At 47.3% G+C, this 21332-nt stretch overlaps 2 protein-coding genes across 2 annotated transcripts; one reads left to right on the top strand and one right to left on the bottom strand.

The window, feature by feature from the left end:
• The first annotated feature begins 5065 nt into the window (after positions 1-5065).
• Positions 5066-6278, top strand: LOC147956981 (uncharacterized). Its single transcript, XM_087531528.1, has 2 exons — positions 5066-5781; positions 5831-6278. Exons 1-2 carry the CDS (start codon positions 5066-5068, stop codon positions 6276-6278), a joined length of 1164 nt encoding a protein of 387 aa, XP_087387654.1.
• A 9028-nt stretch (positions 6279-15306) lies between these two features.
• Positions 15307-17070, bottom strand: LOC147956982 (uncharacterized). The gene has a single exon (XM_087531529.1). The coding sequence runs from the start codon at positions 17068-17070 to the stop codon at positions 15307-15309; it is 1764 nt and encodes a 587-aa protein (XP_087387655.1).
• Positions 17071-21332: the final 4262 nt, after the last annotated feature.

Consider the following 21332-nt stretch of genomic DNA (forward strand, 5'->3'; position numbering starts at 1 on the left):
ACGGCGGGTGAACCGGGGGACGGGTGGCGTGGTGCAGCGGCAGATTGGCAGCGCCAGATCTGGCCGCCCCTGCCTCCCCTGTTTGGCGAGCTCCTCCCCGGCCGGATCCGGCCTGCTCCTCTGCGGGCCGCCAGGTCTCGCGCCGTTGGGGTAAGGGTGGCGGGGATTCGAAGACCGGGAGAAATCCCAGGACGGCCTCGCCGGTCTTGGCGGCGGCGACGCTCGAGGGCGCCGCTCCCCTCCTTGGAGGCGCCGTTCAGGTCAGATCCGCCGCCCCCTTCCCCTCTAGTCTCCCGGGTGAAAACCACAACTCTATTGGGCGGTGGCGGCGCCCTTGGCGTCGCGTTCCTTCCTGAAGGCGCCGTCTTTGGGAGCTAGGTGGGCATTGGGTTTGCTCGGTGATGTGGTGGGTGTGCAGCGGCGGAGGTAGTTGGCCGCTACTGCTCTTCTTCGCCCGTTCCGGCATCTCTTTCTCATTCATGTCCAGTCCGTGGATTTGGTGGTGCTCTGCTCCAGATGAGCACTCCATGGCTTGTCGGGTGCGCTCGGTTCCTTTTCCATATGCAGCCTGCCGGTGTCCTTCCTCCCAGGTTCTAGGGTGAACCGCGTCACTGTCAACGGTTCGGCGCCTTCGATCCAGGCGAGGAGGCAGGGGCTTTCTTTGACAGTGGAGCTGGGAGGACATGGCATGTCGGGGCCGCTGGCGATTTGGCGACGGCGTGCCCTTCCTCACCGTCGTAAGTGCTACTCCTGTGCTAACATTCTCCTACTTCCTTGGTGACCCGTACGCGATTGAGGACCTACACATCTCCGAGCTGCGTGTCTCCATGTTCGATCTTATTTAGCTTGGTGTGTGTGAGGCTTGTGAGCTGCTGTCCAGCGTCTTTGTACCTTATCGTTTTTCTGTTTTCTTATGTTGGTTTCGCGTTTGTATTACTATTCCTGGCCGGTTGATGTCTTTGTTAATTCAAAGCCAGACTCCTCTAGAGCCTTCGTTCTAAAAAGAAAATATGTCTACCGTCGAGATTAATGCATTGTTAATCATCGGTGGGGTGGGGTGGGTCGATCGACGACCGTGCATGTGTCGGTAGAGGGAGGCAGGTCAGGTGCGCCTGTCGATCGACTGAGGCCGGTCAGGTGCGCCTGGCCAGTGTTCGTTTTTTTTTAAGTTGGCAGTGTTCGTTAGTTAGTACGAAAAAAAGATGAGGTCAATAAACCGTGCACATGTGTGTTGGAAGCAACCAGCTTGGAGAGCAACTGGTCAACGACTAGGAATAGGATATGTACCTGTTGCCATCAAATCTCGTGTCTCGTACCCTCGCCTGATAGCGCGCACGGCGGAATCACAGCCGCTGGGGCGATGGTATTCCATAGTGAGCATAGCACTGCGACATACTCCCTCCGTCTTATAATATAAAAACGTTTTTAACACTATATTAGTATAAAAAATACTTATATTATGGGACAGAGGAAGTAGAACGGAACATTATCTGTGACGAACGATCTGCTCGGAAAGACATTACTTTATGTCTACATACATATATATGAAGGAAAAGTACTCCACCAGTTCATAACTAGATGATAGCTCATGGCTTAAAGTAATCGTCTAGGGTGCGCCAGTAGTTTTCTCTCGGGCACATGTGCTAGAAACCCTACCTGCCACAAGAGAGTTCCTTCCGCCGCCTTCCTAAATATCAAAGACATTATCAAAGACATTATGTGTGATAGGGGGAATAGAGCGAACGATCCGCCCGGAAGAGACAGAACGGAGAATTTCAAAGACATTACTTTAAGTCATATATGTATGAAGGAAAAGTACTCCACCAGTTCACAACTAGATGATAGCTCTCGGCTTGAAGTAATCGTCTAGGGTTCGTGAGTAGTTTTCTCTCAGGCACATGCGCTAGAAACCCTACCTGCCGCCAGGAGTGTCCCTTCCGCCGCCTTCCTGAATATCAAAGACATTATCTGCGACAGGGGGAGCAGAGCGAACGATCCGTCTGGAAGAGACAGAACGGAGAATATCAAAGAAATTATTTTAGGTCTACATATGTATGAAGGAAAAGTACTCCACTAGCTAGTTCACAACTAGATGATAGTTCTCGCCTTAACATAATCATCTAGGGTTTGCCAGTAGTTTTCTCTCGGGCACATGCGCTAGAAACCCTACCTACCGCCATGAGAGTCCCTTCCGCCGCCTTCCTGAATATCAAAGACATTATCTGCGACAAGCGGAGCAGAGCGAACCATCCACCTGAAAAAAAAGGTAAACTGTTTAGGCTTCAAACTGACTGCAGTTAGAAATAATCTAAAGGAAAGTAATGGAGATCAAGGGAAGGACGAGACAAAGGAGAGTGGATTTTTGAAACCCAGGTGTATTGGAGGACCATATTTTAAATACTTTAAAAATCACATTTAAGGTTTCAAAAAATTCTGAAAAAATTTCTACATGATCATATGGATGTATTTTACACATGTGTAAAGTTTGGTGATGAAATGAGTAAATATGCGACCTATACAAAAATGACAAAATGGTGATTTCCAAATAGTGAATAAATGCATGCACTGTTCATCTTTCCAAAATCACGATTTTGTCATTTTTATGTAACTCACATGGTTACTTATTTCAGCATCAAAATTTACACATGTGTAATATACATTTATATAAACATGTTCATTTGTTTTCAGAATTTTTTGAAACTTCAAAATAGTATTTGGCACAGTTCAGAAAATAGGGCTCCAATGCACCCGGGTTCCAAAGTGACTTTTTGGAGACAGAGGAATTAGACACTAGGAATAATATGGAGGAACAGCCCAGGAGATGCTGCCGATTGAAGGATAAAAAGGACCACATAGTGGAAGATATTGCCAAGGAAATAGTTCCAACTAAGAATATGATTATTGTGAGTCTCACATTCCTAAAATTGTGACATACTCAAGTAATAGTAGTCTTGCTTATAAGGCTTCATGTGTGTGAGTGAATTTGGGATGCTCTCCAGACATGATTGATTATACTAAACAGACCTTATTAAACCTATAGAACAAATTGGACTTGATCTTGGGATACAAGTTAGTATGCAACATTTGTTAAATGCAGTAGTAGTGTAATTGAAATAGGAGAACATGCCTTACACGATTTGCTGACTAATGATAAAAATAGTGATCTTGATACTGAGGGTGATAGTTGGGATCACCTCAGGCAGGTTTTTTCTAACATGTCACCGCGGAATTTCCATTGTCAAAGGTTTCGATAAATATGATAAAAAGGAAAAAACATAATTAAAATAAGACGTACACCGATCAAGGCGTACCTTGCACAGCCGACTCTTGATTTAGGCCGCACACCCGTCAAGACATACTTTGAACACATCCCCTACATCTTCGCGTTGCAAGCACATCATATTGTTGTCTTCCAGAGCATAGTTTAATATCATTATGATCCCGGAAACAAATATAAGGTTGTGAAAGTAAAACCTCATAGCCTAGTGTTTACACCCATAATGTTGTTAAAGGTCCGGATAAAATTTAAAATTTAATTCGTTAGCAATAACTTGTTAGAGGTTTTGTCGCAGTGCACATCCTTTCGTGGGTTCGATAAATCAGGGTCACTTTGGAAAAGGCACAGGAACTTTCTGCTAACTGGATCTCAAAGGGCATGAACTTAGCCGACTAGGATATGTAACCCTACCAGTCTTGCTATGTTATATAATCACTTGGTATTCACATGTACTTTGTACACACTCCTATAGCAATATACATGAGTAAAACTAAGGTATTATCTCAATCATGAGAGCAAGACCCTAGGTAAATATGTGCCTCCTCTTGTCATCTAGCCAAATCGTCTAGCCAGGATAACTTACCGAGGGATCTGCTGGATTTGGCTCTGACAACAGGCAAGCATGTGTGTGTCGTTGATCGTCTGGACATGGAAGTCGATGTCCGACAACGCCTTGCAAAATAGAGAATTTGTGCGCCTAACCAGCATCATCCAGATCATTGATCACTGTGATGTGCTTCTTCGCCTCTCTGAGATTGAGGGACTACAACATCTCAACGATACCAAAAGCAAGATATTTCCTTGCCTCATCCGCCTAATTTACATTTGTCTCATCACGGCCTTTGTTTGCCATCTCCCCGCGCCAAGGGAAGACAAAGACGCAAGGTTCCTCCCCTGGTTGAAGTAGAGCTCGATCCATGGACCGGTCGTCGCCTGTGAACGGAGCGAGGTAGTGCAAGCTCACGCCAAGGTGATCAGGAATCTCCCACATGCCACTTTACGCTCAAACCCTAGAAAGTGATTCGGGGTTGACATCCCCCCCCCCCCCCCCCCCCGCCTCTTTGGAAGCCTTATTATATCATACCGTCATTACTTCACTATAGATTATTCTGTTGACCAAAATTTAATCTTATCCCTTTGACAAATGCAGGGAAAACAATGCGATAAATAAAAATAGAAAAGTAGTGTATCCAAAATCATTGTGGGGCATGGATGTGTCATGCGACTTCGCCACCAATCCTCTTCCATGCCTAGATGCATAGTGTCTCTTAGACTCTTAGAGGATTGATTCGGTGCCTCCTCAATCCTCATCAGAGAAGATAGGTGCAAATACTATGATATCATGTTGGAACTATTTGCTCGCAAACCACCGTCTTAAATTGTGTCGTCGCTGAAAAAAATATCATAGTATTTGGAAAACAATAAATCCTGAAATCTAGAGACAACCAACGCACACTTCCCTGAAAAACAAAAACAACGCACACTTTCCATTTCCTTTCCTCATTTCCTGGAAAAAGGTTCAGCGGCCGCATCCCCATTTCCTCTTCCTCTAGTCTAGGAATAAAGTTCAGCGGCCTTCGTGTGTTACCCTAACCACTGTCCTCCGAGAAGGGAAGCGCCACCGCCGGCGTCCCCGTTAATCGCGCCGCCCGTCGCCGCCCTAGACGAATCCAAGGCACCCATCCCATCCCGACTCACCGACTACCCGGGGAGATTTTTGCCAACTAGATCGATGAGTCCCTCTCTCCTTTTGCAGACCCCCTGCCCAAGCCCTCCAGATTCAGCTCCATGGAGGCGGAGGCGGAGAGGAGCCTCGAGAAGAAGACCAAGTCGGGGCTGGGTAGCCATCAGGGGGCGACGGCGGAGGTGGCCAGCCTGCTCACCGACGACCTCATCCTGGATATCCTCTCCCGCCTCCCTGCAAGATCCGTCCACCGCTTCAAGTGCGTCTCCGTGCCCTGGCGCCACCTCATCGCTGACCCCGCCAACCGCAAGAAGCTGCCCCAGGCCGTCGCCGGCTTCCTCTACATAACCGTCAGCAACAATAGGATCCACCACCACTTCACCAGCCTCTACGGCGCCGCCACCCCGTTCAACCCTTCCCTTCCTTACCTTCACGAAAACAAGGACGAGTGCATCACCCAGGTGGACGCCTGCAGTGGCCTCCTTCTCTATCGTGGCTTCAAGAAGAAGATGGCGAGTTGGGATTGGGATTATTTCCGTATTGCAGTGTGCGATCCCACCACTGGGAGGTGGGTAGAGCTGCCCCCTCGGCCGGCGCCGGCGCCGTCAAACAGATATAGCCGCACTGCAGGTCTGGCCTTTGATCCGGCAGTCTCATCTCATTTCCACGTTATTCATTTCGAGGAGACATACACGTCAACCATGACAGCAGTGAGCATCTACTCGTCGCGGACAGGAGCCTGGAGTCGCAGCGATAGTGGGATGCCTGAGAAAGTAGGCCTGTTCTGCTCTGGTAAGTTTGTCTTTGTTGGCGGTATGATGTACTCCCTCCGTTCCAAAATAGATGAGCCAACTTTAATACAAAGTTAGTACAAAGTTGGGTCATCTACTTTGGAAACGGAGGGAGTACGTGTTTGGCATCCTGGAGGAGTTTGTTCTGGTAGGGGTGGACACGGAGGGGAAAGTGTGGAAGACTATTCGCGTGCCCTATTGGTCGAGATTTGGTACTATTGGATCATCGCAGGGTTGCTTACACTATGCTATTGCTTCCGTCGATGATAACAATAAGATCCTGGATTCTGAGATATCATTCTGGTGCCTCAAGGATCACGACAGTAAAGAATTGGTCCTGAAGCACACTGCCAGCATTGATAAGCTTATGAGCACAACGGGGCTGGAGTACAGGGTTGCTGAGATTCATCCAGATTGCGACACCATTTTCCTGGTTTCACGTCGACGTGATACCTTGGTAGAGTATGATATGCAACGTCAGAGAGTTGGTTGTATCCTTAATGTTGAGAAAAACAATATACAATGATTTCTACCATGTGTTCCTCTATTCTCAGAGCCATTAGCAGATGCAGATGGGCAGTAGTTTCTTTTACCTTCAGACCACCCTTGTGCTTCCTCGAAGAAATGGCTCTTCTGTGGGCCGAAGAATTTGTCTGTGTACTTTGGAATCTATTTGAATCATGCTGCTCAGTTTGCTGGTGCTTAAAATCCTGATTGATTGATTTCCAGCTCAGAGCAACCCCTGGTAAACCTACAGATTAAGCATCATGTCATTCTGAAAGAAGGATGTTACCCTTGTTCTTATTTGCCTAGCATTCGATGTTGTTTCAGACATGTTCTTGGGCTAAATTCTACTGTAATCGGCCCTCTTTTCCATAGTACTCAGTTATTGTGCTAATCCTAAATCTTAGTGCAGATGTCAACCTGCTAGTGTACTAAATGATTCAATCAGGCTGGTTACTGTCGCGATGTCTAGTTGACCTTATTCATTCAGTATTTTGGTAGGGTACTGCATTTGAGCAAGGCCTGTTTATTTATGTCTGCTGTATCTAATGAATTCAGTAGAGCTCAAAATTAAATAAAATTGCAAGCTTTGATGAAAAGTTCCCATTCTGGTTGTATGCGCATTTTGTACATATCATATGAGCTTGTGCAACGGAATGCTCATCCCTTACTTAGAGAGGAAGAACCACATACTCTTGTATTATCTCCATTTCTGCTATAATTTCAGGTGCAGTAGCAGCGTAGAAGAAGCAGATCTGACTATTTCTGAGGTTTCGGTCCAAGTTTCTCTTTCTGAAGCTGCTCCTCTCTTGTCAAGGTACGGGCGTACTCGTAACAAATAGCAGCATTTACTATCTTCCATTCGTCGTGTTTTCTAATTAAGTTGCAGTAATGGATAATAGTCCACAAGCACTAAGATAACATCTTGGGTGTCCATGTTGGTGGTGGCAAGAAATCAATAGCTGATGGATTAGGTTGATTCAATTTGCTGCAGTGCATTAATCGCGAGTCTTCCTGAATGTGTGATACTCCTGTTCATGGTATGTTGCTTTTAGCTAGGAGTCATTCATTTGAGCAATTCATGGTTGTGTATTCCAATATTTTCACATCATAAATGTGTATACTATTCGATATCACTGACGAGAGTAATATCCGTCACCCTATACATACCATCCCTCCTGGCTAGAGCCATATATGCAAGAGGGGCCCTGAAACAGATTTAATCATTTTTGCATGTGGCATGCGTTGGGTGTAGGATTAATTGTTTGATTTGTCTGGGGAATGCTGGAAAAAGAAACATGGTAGTCTTGTGATAGTATTAAAATCACTTCGCTCTGAAATGAATTAACACAATAATACATACAGTAATATCCATCACTGATACGTACCATCTCTCCCGGCTAGTGTCATAAGCCAGAGGGGTCCTGGACCAGCTTTGATCTTTTTTGCATGTGGAATGCGTGGGGTGTACGACTAATGTCTAGTCCCAGATCCCATGGTTCGCTCTATTGTTCTAGTTGCATTTGATGATGTTTATATACTGAAAAAGTAAGTTGTGCGTGGCTTTTCAGATGGTTTTTTCAGGCCTAGAAGATGATCAACTAAAATTCAGCAGTGGTTGGAGTACTTCTACAGGCAACAACCATGGCCATGATTTGCCATTGGCTGTGCCTTTACTGAAAAAGGGTTTCCCCCCGCTTTGTATACAAAGCAACCAACCGAACCATACATGCATAGGTGTTGGGGCGGAAGCAGCACAATCACTCCCAAAAGAAATGAAAGAGAAAAGCAAAAGAAACAAATGCCGACAACGGCGGATCAACAAAAACGAAGAAGCCTCGCGATCGCAGCGCCCACCAGGATCTTCAACTAGACTCCAAGACTCCGAAGCGCCCGCACCTATTAACACCTCCAAGAAGGATCGCAGCGATGACGACGCTGCTGCCAAGGGTTTCCCCCGGTGCACGACAAGGCGAGAGGAAGGGTAGCCCCGACGCCCTCCCGGAAGGTCAGGTGGCACCCACAGGCGCCACCGCGCCGGTGTTGGCCATGCCGACAGGGGTTTCCCCCGATCCCAACCCGCACCTCGGGCGCCCTGGAGCTTGCCGCCAAACCAACCACCACCGTGCGCCAACGCGGTCATGAGGCCCCCTGCTGTCTCACCACGGCACCGCGAAGTGAGGACAGCACGGCGAAGAATCGGAGCCGGGACAAGGGCATCAGCACCGTCGGCACGCAGGAGGGCCCCACCTCCACCGTCCGCGACGGTAGCCGTCCGGACGCAATAGCAGGAGCACACCAGGCCCGTGGGCCCACAGGCCCGGCCGAGCCCTTGTGGGCCCGTAAAGCTCCCGCCTTCGCGCTGCTGCCGGCACGCCGTCGGTGCCGTCGCCCCAAATCCAAGCCGCTCCTCCTCCTCACCGCGTCGCAGACAACGAGGCCACGCCCGGGGACCGGCCCGCTAGGACCCAGATGGGGCCCTAAGGGCCCAGATCTAGGTTGTGGACGCGTCGCCGACCAACCTGCGCCACCAGGCCGCCCCGCCGCCAAAGGACGGCGCTACCACCGCGACGAGCCGCCGCCAGCCGCCAACAGACCGCTGGGCCGCCGTCAGCCGAGGGGCACCCGCCGCCAGCCCTGATCCCGGGTCAGGAGGAGCGCGCGCGGGGTAAGGGAGGACCCGCCGCCGCCAGCCCGCCCGCCCATATCCGGGGGCTCCGCTGGCGGCGGCGGGGGGGGGGGGGGGAGGGGGGGGAGGGGCACGGGGGAGGGGGGAGGAGAAGAGAGCGGGGGGAGACGCCCCGGCCGCCCCCCGGGGAGGCAGCGCGGGCACGGGGTCAGGGGAGGGAGGGGGAGCGGGGGATCAGACCAGTTCGTTTCTGAACTTTCGAATGGCTGTGCCTTTCGACAGTTCTTTTGTTTTAGTTGATAGCAAATGCCTCTCCAATGCACTATATGGGCGCTCCTGTTTGTAAACTGAACTGAAAAGTTGTTCCACCGTGCCTTTTGCCCAAAACATTTCGACTTCAGCTTCGTTCTCTGCATGCATAACAACTTTGTCTGCAATCTTATTTCACAGTAAGAGAATGAGTGCAACCTTATTTCTGCTTGTTTCGGCCACCGAAGTACTGCCCATGCATTTGCAGTTTTGCACCTTAACTTGTCAGCCCTGTTAGCTTATAATTTTCCAACCTCATTTGACAGAACTTGTGTAAATTAGTGAAAATGCAACTTTATTTATCAATTGATTGTTTCTGCACCTGTCCTATGATGCTGTCCAGGCATTAACTGAACGAATTCAAGTGGATATATTACCTTTTGTCAGAAAAAAATTGGCCATGGTTACAAGAGTATCATTGTTTGAGATCTGGATGCGCTTCCCTGTTGACTAGTTAACTATGCACTTCCCTGTCGAAGCATTCTGGTTTATGGCTATTAGCCTGCTGCTGCTACTACTAGTACCGCCGCCGCCACCACCACCACCACTGTTCGGCTGTTCCTAGCATGCCTGAAGTAACTATTTGATCCTTCTGAACTCTTACTTTCCATCCGCCGAGCTGGCTCTTGGTGTGTTCCAGGGGAGAAATATGCTGATGCAAGAAGCATGAAGGCTTGGCAGACCGAAATAATGCTCCAACTTATCATCCTCTATATTTGTTTTCATATTGTTTTCTGCAACCCTGTTTGCTGACTGAATGTTGATGCATTTGCAATGTGTCAGGGGTCTTTCTGCTGATGCTTTTGCAGCACTGATTTGCTGACCAAATTGCCATACATCTTTCTGAAGTTTTGCTATATACTCCGTATGTCTTAAACATGGTCGCTTATTTTTTCTGTGTCAATTTAAGAGGACTACTATCAGAATTCTTGATGTATTTGGGAGCATCTCGGGTCTTACGATCAACCCCAATAAATGTGTGATTTACCCCATTCAGTGTTAGCAAAGTAGTGTACAAAATCTGATAACCAACTTTGGAGGTTCAGTGGGTTCTTTTCCCTGCAAATACCTGGGACTACCTCTGTCCATGAGAAACTTGAGACAAACAGAGCTGCAACCTTTATTGGACAAGGGTAAATCCAGATTAGCTATCTGGAAAGGGAAGCTGATGAACAGAACAGGCAGACTAGATCTGATCAATTCGGCCCTCACAGCCACCATCACATATTTTCTCACTGCTTTCTCTCCCAATAGCTGGTTCACCAAGAAATTTGACAAGTTGAGAAGAAATTTTCTATGGAGCACAAAAGAGGAAGCACACGGAGGAAAGTGCCTTGTCAACTGGAAGCGAATCTGCGCGCCACTAAGCGTGGGTGGCCTGGGAATCAAGGAAATACACGCTTTTGGTCGGGCGCTAAGACTGCGATGGCCATCGTATGAATGGGACAATCTGGACAGGCCATGGAAAGGGACCCCGATTCCTTGCAATCAAACGGACCTGAATTTATTTGCGGCCTGCACTTCGATTTCGCTCGGAGATGGTAATCTAGTGAATTTTTGGAAGCATAGATGGTTACAGGGCCGAGCACCCAAGGAATTGGCCCCTGAACTATTCCAGATGGCTAGGTCCAAAAGACTTTCTGTTAATCAGGCCCTTAGTGGAGGTGCTTGGATGAGAGGCCTTCAGGTTATCAGCTCTTCTGTTATGCTGGACTCCTTTATTGATCTCTGGACAAAAGAGCAGTCCATTTCGTTGCTGCCTACACCCGACAAGATTATGTGGAAGCTGACAGCCAATGGGGAGTACTCCGCAAAATCGGCTTACCATGTGCAGTTCCTAACTCGCATTCCTCAACCACACCTTCAGAACGCGTGGAGAATCAGAGCGGAAAAGAAAGTCAAATTCTTCATCTGGTTACTCCTTCAAAATAGGCTCTGGACTGCTGATCGGTTGAATGCAAAGAATTGGGATCACACTGAGTTATGCGTTGGCTGTGATCAAATTTTGGAATCTGCACATCATTTGGTTCTCGAGTGCCCTTTTGCAAAACAGATTTGGCATGAGGCAAACCACACTTATCCACTAGCAGCCCAGGCTTCAATGAGTGCCACCTCTATTTCCTCCTGGTGGAACAAAGTGGCGAAGCTAAAGAAAAAAGGCCAACCGGTTGATGAGTGCACAGCGGCTGCATATATTGCTTGGAATATTTGGCTTGAGCGAAACAGAAGGATATTTAAGGCCATCAATCAATCCAGTTCGGCTGTACTCCTTAGAGCGAAAGATGAGTTGAGCCTCCTGATGGAGGCATGGGAGTAGTAGCTGATTGGGTAGCGGGGCTGTTAGCAGCACTAGGCTACCAATATTAGCTTTTTTGTTATTACGCTCTAATCTCGTTATGCCCCCCCTCTTATCTGGTTGTCGATCCTCTACTGGCAACACTGTACAGTTTTCCCCCTACTATAATGAAAAAGGCAGAACACCTGCCAATTCCGCTCAAAAAAAAAGAGGACTACAAGTTCTACACATTTATAAGAAGTACACATCTGGGCGCAGAGCAACAAGATCATCAGAAAACTGCTGTGTGTATGGAAGCACAACAACCAGAAACAGAACCAGCATCTATCAGTCCGCAATACTAGCTTTACAGACATGTGGAATCTGGAAACAACACAAACATCGTTCCATGATACCATAGGTCATCATTTATTGGAAATAAACAGATAGCTTCAGTGTTCATCATCCAAAATTATGTGAGCGACCTGGGCCTCCAACAAGTATCCAGACCAGCCCAATATGAGGGGAAGCATCATCTACGCAGAATGCGGCTTGGACGGATGGGCTTCGGCCTAGGCTTGGCGCGTGCGAGTTCCTCTTTCTCCCTGTAGCTCGTCTTCCTCCTCTGTCTCCTGCCTTCTTCTGGTTCCTCCTCTTGCAATCCAAGCTTGTACTCTGATTTATTGTGATTGAGTGGAATTGGTAGAGACTTCTTCACAACTTATTACAATCAAACAAATGCAGCGGTTATCATTCCATGATATAACAAGCAAATCTAGTGTTTACAATTATTCGACATTGTTACAAACCATAGGAAGCAAATAAACCATCTGTTGAGGGGAGAAATTTACGTAGGAGGGGAGGTCCAATGAAAACGAGGGCAGATCCTCCTTTTTAATACAGTAGAGATATTATTATAGGGAGAGTTGAGAGTTTTTGGTGAGGACCAAAACATTACAGGAAAGAGAGATATGTCGGGAGTATTTGTTTTTTGCCAACTCAACTAAACCCTTCGCCAGTCTTCCTTCGTTCGTGTGATAAGCGAATCCTCACTGGCCGCCGTCGCTGCCCTAATCCTCGACACTCCGTTTGACTTTTACTCATAATTTACGAAGATCCACTTTAAATCATAAATCTAAGAGTTCGTGTGGTATTCGCATAAGGATCCACTTTATGAAGATCCCATTGTATTCCGAAAGCTCGTAATTTCTTCTCTGCTAATCAAAGATACTACTTCAACTCGCTCTAAAGAACTTGAATTATGTGTAATAAGATGTTGATATTCAATAATCATGTCTAAAAATATTACAGAAATCTAAACATTAATCCATTAGCGGCTACTCCTTTGGTGCGAAAGTAATTATATATCATCTGCATACCGGTAGCAGCTTCAAATAGATCATAGTATATTAATTTCTATATCTCGCAATCCCAATTGCTGTGAGGGGTGAAACAGGACGCGAGGAAGATGTATCGTTATTGCACTTTCTCTACTATTCATCCCTCCCTATCTCACCAACGACATCAATAAAATTGAAAGTTCGGGATATCTTCGTAGCCAGCAAGTACTGGTGTGCATCAAATATCTTCTTCCTTAACAAATAGTGCTTTCAACGTTTCATTCACTCTTAATTACCTGCTGTTCATAAATATATTTTTTTATACACTATAAACTACATACGGAGCAAAATAAAGAAATACACTCCAAAATACATCTATATACATCCGTATGTGGTTCATAGTGAAATTTCTACAAATTAAAGACGTATATTTAGAAACAGAGGAAGTACATCTATAATAATGTAAAAAACAACAACAAGTAACACAGTACTACGACAGCAAATTATAATTGGTGTTCTTCCGATTTTATTTAATCAGTGCATGCATAGCCATCCACCAGCTCCCACTCGGTGGGATTTCGTTTCATATAGTGTTTGTTCGAACTGATTTTTCTTTTGCATCAACTGCACCGCGACACATCCCATCCCGCTGGATCACGACGTCTCTCGACTCGCGCACACGTCAACTGGCTGTTACGTGCTTCATGGGACCCACCCACCGCCCCCGGCCCATCCGCGTTTTCTTCTCGATCGAGTCCACCCACCACCCACCGGCAATAGCAAGCCCACTGCTTCTTATCCTCATCACCCAGCCGCTGGTTCTGCTCCTCTGTCTTTTTTTTTTGAACAAAGCAAGGCACCTAGAAGGTGCCCAATTTCCATTGACAGCTTAAAGAGTCATTACAATGTTCAGAGGCCAGAGAATACAGAGCAGAAGAAACAGCCAGGAAAAGAAGCTGAATGGAATAGCAACGATAGGTTGAAAACAAGTCAACCAGTTGATCTGCAGCTAAAAGTTGTGAAGATACAGCCACATGCACTTAGGAGATCTATCTTGAATGTAAGAAGTAGCGTGAAGGTGCCCCAACAATCTTGAAGAAAGCTTTGAAGAAGAAATATAGTTTGGCAGCAAGCTCCTTGAACCTACATATCACATCCTTATGGCCATAGCTTATCCTGTACAGAAAGCAAACCTGCAAGGAACATTAAAAGAGGAAGAAGACCAGCGCTTTCTGCAAAAGATAAAGAGAAAAACCTGCCCACAGGCGCATGAGAGCTAATAACAGTGAATAGTATGCAGATTTATGCCCTGAATCTGAAAGTTAGACAGAAGAGAAACCATAGGGCAAGACTGATGGGAATGAGCATGAGCAAAGCAACAGATTTGAGTGGTAGTATTAGATCTAAAAACCTGTTGTGCAAGATTGTGAGCAATACCATTTATATCCCTGAATATGTGGAACACTTGGGCATTCAAATTAGATGTGACTTTGAAGAAATGAGCAAGATTATTCCTAATATTCCAAGGAGTGGCCGAAATATTTCTTAAGGCAGCAAAAGAGGCTAAAGACAGAGAATCCATGAGGAGAGTGGAATTAGCAAGATTAAGCCTCAAAGCTAGTCGTGCAGCACATATCACCTACATCCTCCGCTTCCTATGTAATCCACCTCATATCAAACGACTGGCTGGCTGGCTTGGCGTCGCCCTGCCACGACGGCGCCGATGACCCTGGAGAGCGCGCGGCCGTGGTAGCCAGAGCCAGGGCAGAGGATTGAATCCCAGCTTCATGGTCCAAAAGCGCACCCCTTTTTTTCCATTCAAGGTGACTAGCAAAACTGGTGAAGATACTCGGTGTTGTACACGATAGTTTTCTGATTGGGACAGCATGCAGTCAAATACACCAGACTTCTTGATATAGACAGAGATAATTAGAGTGTTGTAGGGATCATGATATCTGTTGAAGGGTTGCTTGGCGGACATGCAATTTCCTGAAACTGTTAACCCGGTTGAATAGGGGTTTTCACAGACTGAAATTTTGCTTTTATGATCTGACTTGGATCACAGGAGTTTGTACAAGTGACCCATATCTGCAACAGTTTTTTATCCATAAAGAGCTGACCATTCGTTTGCCAGCATGCACACTTGCCATAGTGAGCAGAGGATTTTTTTTTTCGAAACGGAGGCAAAAAAATTGCCTCATCGATTAATTAAGAAGAAGAGAATTGCTCAGTTAATTTACGGAAAACCGGGCTAAAACCAATACAATCAGATCATAATTGGACTACTCACCAATCATGAGACCCCATGAGTACACCTGCAACCCGCCAAACCCTCCCAACATACTACAAACGTAACTCCGGACGCTTGTACACCACAATCAAACCCGACAAGAACATCTCAACAAAAGATAGTGTACCACACCAAAACCACAATGACGACCCAACCCGTGAGGACGAGCCGATCGTGAGGATGAGCCGAGGGACCGAGAATCATCCACTAAGCAGCTGCGGGCGCCTTACATATGACGCCACTCTTCTTGCTTTTACACCTTAGTGACTTCTCCTGCACTAAACCGGTCCGAGGGCAATCATTCGCCTTCTTGCATTTGCCCTTGAATGTCGATCCCGTCAGGAGGCAAGCAATCGCCCTTCCAGTTACAAGACTAATAGCCTCCACACTAGCGAGCAAGTCACAAAGTTCTTTTGCAAAGAGAGCATTCGAATTATCCGTCGGCGGAGGTGGAACGGGTGCCAAAATCACATGTGAGCGCCCAGGCGAGTTCACCTCACTCTGCTCACATGTCACGGTTGAATCATGTCCCTCACTCATGGTTGCTTGCGTGTCCACCATCGTTTGCTCCATTGATAGGGAAAAATCAGAGCTCGCACATACCACTTGAAGCTCGGGCATCACCTGAAGCACCGGAGGCACAACCACGGCAATGGTTCCGCCCTCAGCGGTAGACAACACAGTGGGCAAGGCAGACGAAGGTGACGAGTTGTCCATAGCTCTAGGGGAGAAACAACCATAGAGCTCCGCAACACTGTTCTCCACTGAGCCATCAACATCAACCTCACTAGGAGGACGTGGCATAGGAGCGGATTGCAACACAGCCGGGACAAGAGAGAGCTTTCCCAGAGCAGCCTCTGCTCGCTCCAGAAAGCTCCCAACGCGCACCAGGAGCTCTGCCTGCGCTGCTATAGTGGACCGGAGCAGTACATCGGATGGGGTTGCCGACTCAACGTGAGCGGAAACGACCGATGCCCAGGACCTGCGGTGAAGCACCTTGGAGGGGAGCTGGGATTTCATCGGACCCTCACAAGTAGCTAGAGCTGCACAATGCTCGCTGCTGAGGCGAGACCGTGGCGGCATGGCAAGGCATGCAAGTGAGATGAATGGACGCCAAGCATTGCGACACCCACGCGCCCAGTGGCCGTTCTCCAAATAGCGGGAGCACCTCAAGGGATCTCTGCAAACAGCCGCACGATGCCCAGGAACAAGACATCTGCAACACCTACCAAAGAGCCAAGCCGGAATGGGACGAGGGGGCAATGCCGGAGTTGGTGAGGCTGGACAGCACCGACCGCGCCGAGGCAGCACCTCTTGCCATCCTTCACTCGCCTCTGTCTCGTGCATCACACAGGGCTCAGTCGTCGGAGCTGCCGGGACAGAGCTTTTGGCAGCCGGTGGTGTCAACGGGGCCAACTCCTCTTCCTCATCCTCGACATCCTCGTCAGCGAGGGGAGCCCAAGACACAGGCCACCCCATGTCTAAGGCGACGGTTGCCATATCTGAAGGACATGGTGCGCACTGGAGCAGAGGTGAGTCGAGCTCCAGATGGAGACGGGCCACTGCCGGGGACGCGTCGGAGACGGGCGCTGTCGGGGACGAGTCGGTGACGAGTGCTACCGGAGACGACGGTGGAAGGACGGAGGCCGCACCAGCTGTAGCAGGAGCGGAGGTCTCTGTCGAAGTCGATGTCATCGCCTCCTTCTCGAGGAGCGTATGTGCCACCCTTCGCCCTTGGACGGCTGGGTCGGAGCGGCGGGAGGCGAGGGCGGCCGCGGCGAGAGCGGACGCGGGAGCTGGAGCGGTGGGCGGCGGGGAGCCGGCGCTCGGCCCGGCAGGAGTGGTCGCCGCCGTCGCGACCGACGCGGATGCGGGCCGAGGTCGTGGGTCGGTGCGGCGGGAGGCGAGGGTAGCCGCGGGAGCTGGAGCAGTGGAGCAGAGGATTAAATCCCAACTACTAGTAGCATTCATACATAATCTTGGCCTAGTGGTCTTTGTTTTTTTTTCTACCAGTGTAATTTCCTCAGCTCCTTGGATCCGAAGCGGAATCCTGAAGACAAGACCTTCCTACGTGAAATGGCAGCAAATATTTAACAACACGAATAGAAGCTAGGAACACTGCCGTCATATATGTCAATTTTGTTGCAGGCGGCAACAAGCCAGGCAGGCAGAGGAACACCTCTTTTCAGGTTCCTGGTGAGAGCATCGCACACTCTAGGTACCACCCAACTGCCTTGAGAAATAATATTATGACAGAAGAAGATCGTTTGTCCTCTGAATTTATTTATTTTTGGACAATGCAGCAGACTTCCAGAGACTTCGGCACGGTTAACCTCAAGAGATGTCCTCAGGAGGAGTAAGGAATCTTGCCGCAAAAAAGAAGAGAAGTAAGCAATCTGCTTGACATGTTTACGTCATTTAAATAAAGCTCAGCTGGAAGTTTTATCATGTTCATTGTTACTTATAGTTATCTCTAGACGGTGTAACCAAATTTGCCTCCCTTGTATTTAGAGATAGGCTTTTTTTAGTACCCCGGTGTCTAGGCACCCATCACCCTGTACCACAAATTTGTTTAGCAAGCCTGGGAGTTCGCTAAGCCGCAGGCTGGAAATATTTAAAACAAATCTGAGCCTATACTCGCATTGTTCATCATAGCCCATCGTAGGTAGATTTCACCTCGCCTGTTACCGGCCAGTCTGCACCAGGATTGACATGTTGGCTTGCTCTCAAAAAGAAGGAAAAGACGTCTCGCCTGTTTCTCAAAACAAAACGAAAAGGTCTTTCGCCTTGCAGCCAGCCGTCGTCCTCAAACAGAAAAAGAAGGAACGGCAGAGGAGTCCACGGCAGACGACGAACAAGAGAATAGAAAAACAAGCAACATCATCACACACATGGACAGCACCAGGCCGCATGATTTGACCAGTCTATAGGATGTCCTTTCAACTGTGGCCCACCTACCCGTGCGTGACCTCCTGCCACCTACACTAACTGCTAGACCCTACGACCGGCCCCTCTCTGTAAATTGCCTGCTTAATTAACCTGAAGCCGCACATGGCCTGCTGCTGGCCGAGCCACAGCATGAATCTTACGATCGGTTAACGCACCAGATAAGAGGGAGTCTGGGGCTCCCGGGTGCTATGGCACTTTTTCGTTGTACTAGATGACCCGTTGCGTCCATGGCGCAAAGGCCAAGCGGTAGTCAAGTATTGGAAGAGTATGCATTGTAATATATAGATATAAAATGAAACATATGGAAATAAACGCATAAGAGCATTTTCAGTTAGCATACGTTTGGACTTATTCGAGCTAATATTCTTGATAGAGCAAACAAAAATATTTTTCTTTACATCAAGAATTTCAGAAAGCAGAGCTTGCATACCTGCAATGAGCAGAGCAATAGACAAAGGAACAATATTTTAAAGTATTGTTGCTGCCAAAGCACAGCTCACGATACTGCATGCAGCAAGCAAGTGATAGTGATAGATAATTATGCAGAGGCCCTTGGATGTGCACTTGAAGGCAAAAGCATATATTTCTTTCATCATAGCCTTTTCAAAAGCATACCACACAACAGTCTAAGCAGCAAATGACCGACAGTTAAACGCATAGCATGATCTTAGGTGATTACATAAGATTCAGAAGGATGATAAACGTAGAAGTCTTGGTAGGCATACCTATATTAATACTAAGTTATATAACAAGGGGCTCTTGCAACTTGCTTATATTGAGTAGACGATCAGACGCAATTCCTTAAAAGTGCATTTGAAGGCGAAAGCATATGCTTGACCTTTCTCCACGCTAGATGGATGACGCGAAGGGCGATAGCATACAAGTTTTCAAGCCATGAAAGTAGGGCATGGGAGACGTTGGCGCCACGAGCCCGCGTGTCGCATGTTCTACTCTTCCTTCCCGACGACCGCACTTTCACTCCGAGGGGCGCAGCCGGCTGCTAAACGTGGACACGACCGAAACAATAAGGACTGTCGCCGGCGAAAATTTATAGTTTAGTTGCATATAATTATATGGATTTGATGATTTGCAAATGATGGTCATGAATATATATTTTTTGCGCTGACTAATCACTATCCGCGGACGAGCAGCGCGTCCACAGGCGGTTGGGGCCAGATTTTGATACTTGTGGCTGTATATGCTCTTATATTCTAAGAATAGTAGTTGGAACAAATCAAACAAAACAGTACAGATCATACAAGTGCTACAAATTAGCACCAAGATAAAATTACAATTGTGACACTGTGACAGAGAACCACACATTCTGGACACCTATACACACGTGTGGCGCATATAGCATAGAGTCACCACGTGGTTGACTGTTGGTCTTGGTTCCATCGACTAGTTCATTGGATTCGTTCCCCTCTCCCCACTCTACTCGTACTGGAGAGAAAGCACAGCTCCATCTTCACCGCAGCTCACTCTGCAGCTTGGCGGCGGAGCGGCTCTCGCCGCAGCTCGGAGGCGCTGCGGCTACATCTGCATCTCGGTGGCCCGGCAGCTTGGAGGCGCAACGGCTCGCCGGCTCCATGTGCATCTCGGCGGACCAGCAGCTTGGAGCTGCGGAAGCGGGTATGTCGCCGCCGTTGCTCGTATTGGCGAGCCAAATCCTCGCAGTTGCTACTGTTGCTCCCCGTCGAAGGTGGCGTCTATTTTGGCTGTGTTGGCACTCCCTGAAGCTGATGACCTTCGACTGCAAGGGAGGCTCCAGCACCCGTTGCCCCTCAGGTAAAAACTAACCTCCTTCATTGTTTCATGAATCTATAGAATTTTTTGTGATTCAATTCCACTGTAGCACGAGGGGCACCATAATCTACTCTTTTGCCGAGATTAGTGGAACGGCAATGTACATCTTCATTTTCTGAAAAATAGAACAAAAAATAGAACAAGATGCAGGGAGTGAGCACTCGTAAAAGTAAACTCCAAAAGGAGAAACTCATGGTCTCGTCATTTACAATAGGCCCAGTTGGAAAATGGCCTGTCAGGCCGTCGACGTTGCTGACGTGGTGCACCGGCCCACATTATCGGTGAACCGTTGTCAGAGTTGAACTTGTTGGTGGACAGTGATGGAACTCACCTGAACACTAAAGCCATGGTTGTCATTGCATAGCTCTAGATTAAATAATAAGGGCAATACCAAAAGATTTATGCATTAGTGCATGAACGAAGAGAAAATGGAACTATGTGAGTATAAATTTTCAGGAAAACAATAGTATGGTGAGATGCATTGTGCACTAAGGATTATAAGCTCGTGTATGTACATTTGAACAAATAGATGATTAAGAAAGGGGAACATGCAACAGAAAAAGCTTTCGAAAAGTAGTAGTAATTTTACCTCTGTAACAGAGGAAGTACAAAAATGTATTGGTTGGCATTTCCTCCGGTTGGCGAATTGCCTGGGATAAAAATGCAGTAGCTATAATGATGGTGTTATTTTCTTGTGCAAGCACCAAAACTTCGCCCAAAAGTAAAATATACTGGGAGCATTACCTTTATTTTCCCTATAATCCTTGCCCTTGCTTCTAGATATATGATGGCGGTGCAAGCTAGCCAACATCTTCAGATTAGTCCATCCAAAAAGCACCCCAAAGGTAACAGCTGGATTGATTCTATCATTCCTGAAACACCATTATCAGAAATTCAGTTGGTGCTTAATAGTAAATAGAAGTGCAGGACATGCTTATCACGCTTACTTAGGACTCATAGGCCTTATCTAATCCCTCTCCAAAGAAAATCATCTATTCGATGTGAAATAGGCAAGAGGTAGGCAAAAATGCTATATACCAAAGAGTATACGTCAATCTAAACTGAAGTACTGCTCACAAGGAACAGAGTATGATAACATGTCGTTGCTCACTCTAAAAGTAAAATAAGTTGATGGAAAGGAGGGGGGGGGGGGGGCTATTTTATTTATACAGTTTAGTTTAGTGATTTAGTACAAATAAGAACATGTCCAAACCTGATAGGCACGACAATCTCAAATCTATGGGGTCAGTTTGGTTAGATCAGGATGAGCAGAAATGAAATGCACCATATACATTTTCAGTTTAATCAACAGATGCGCTATTCTCTGAATATGAACATCACACGACCAATTTCTAATAGTACCCTACTTTTTTCTGTATGGCTCCTGTGATTTTTGAATGCAAACCGATGAGATTAGCTTAACTAAATTATCTTAGAATCCCATAGAGACTACAGCAGCAGCAAGAAAGCATTATGGT

This window comes from Triticum urartu, chromosome 7A (genome assembly GCF_056163025.1).
Source record: "Triticum urartu cultivar PI428250 chromosome 7A, HENAU_Tu73, whole genome shotgun sequence".
Lineage (NCBI taxonomy): Eukaryota > Viridiplantae > Streptophyta > Magnoliopsida > Poales > Poaceae > Triticum > Triticum urartu.

Bases quoted from the DNA above. Each gene is read 5' to 3' on its own strand.
- LOC147956981 (XM_087531528.1), top strand. From the start codon at position 5,066: ATGGAGGCGGAGGCGGAGAGGAGCCTCGAGAAGAAGACCAAGTCGGGG. The intron at 5,782-5,830 runs GTACTCCCTCCG...ATACAAAGTTAG, and splicing joins GTCTTTGTTGGCGGTATGAT to TACAAAGTTGGGTCATCTAC.
- LOC147956982 (XM_087531529.1), bottom strand. From the start codon at position 17,070: ATGAATGCTACTAGTAGTTGGGATTTAATCCTCTGCTCCACTGCTCCA.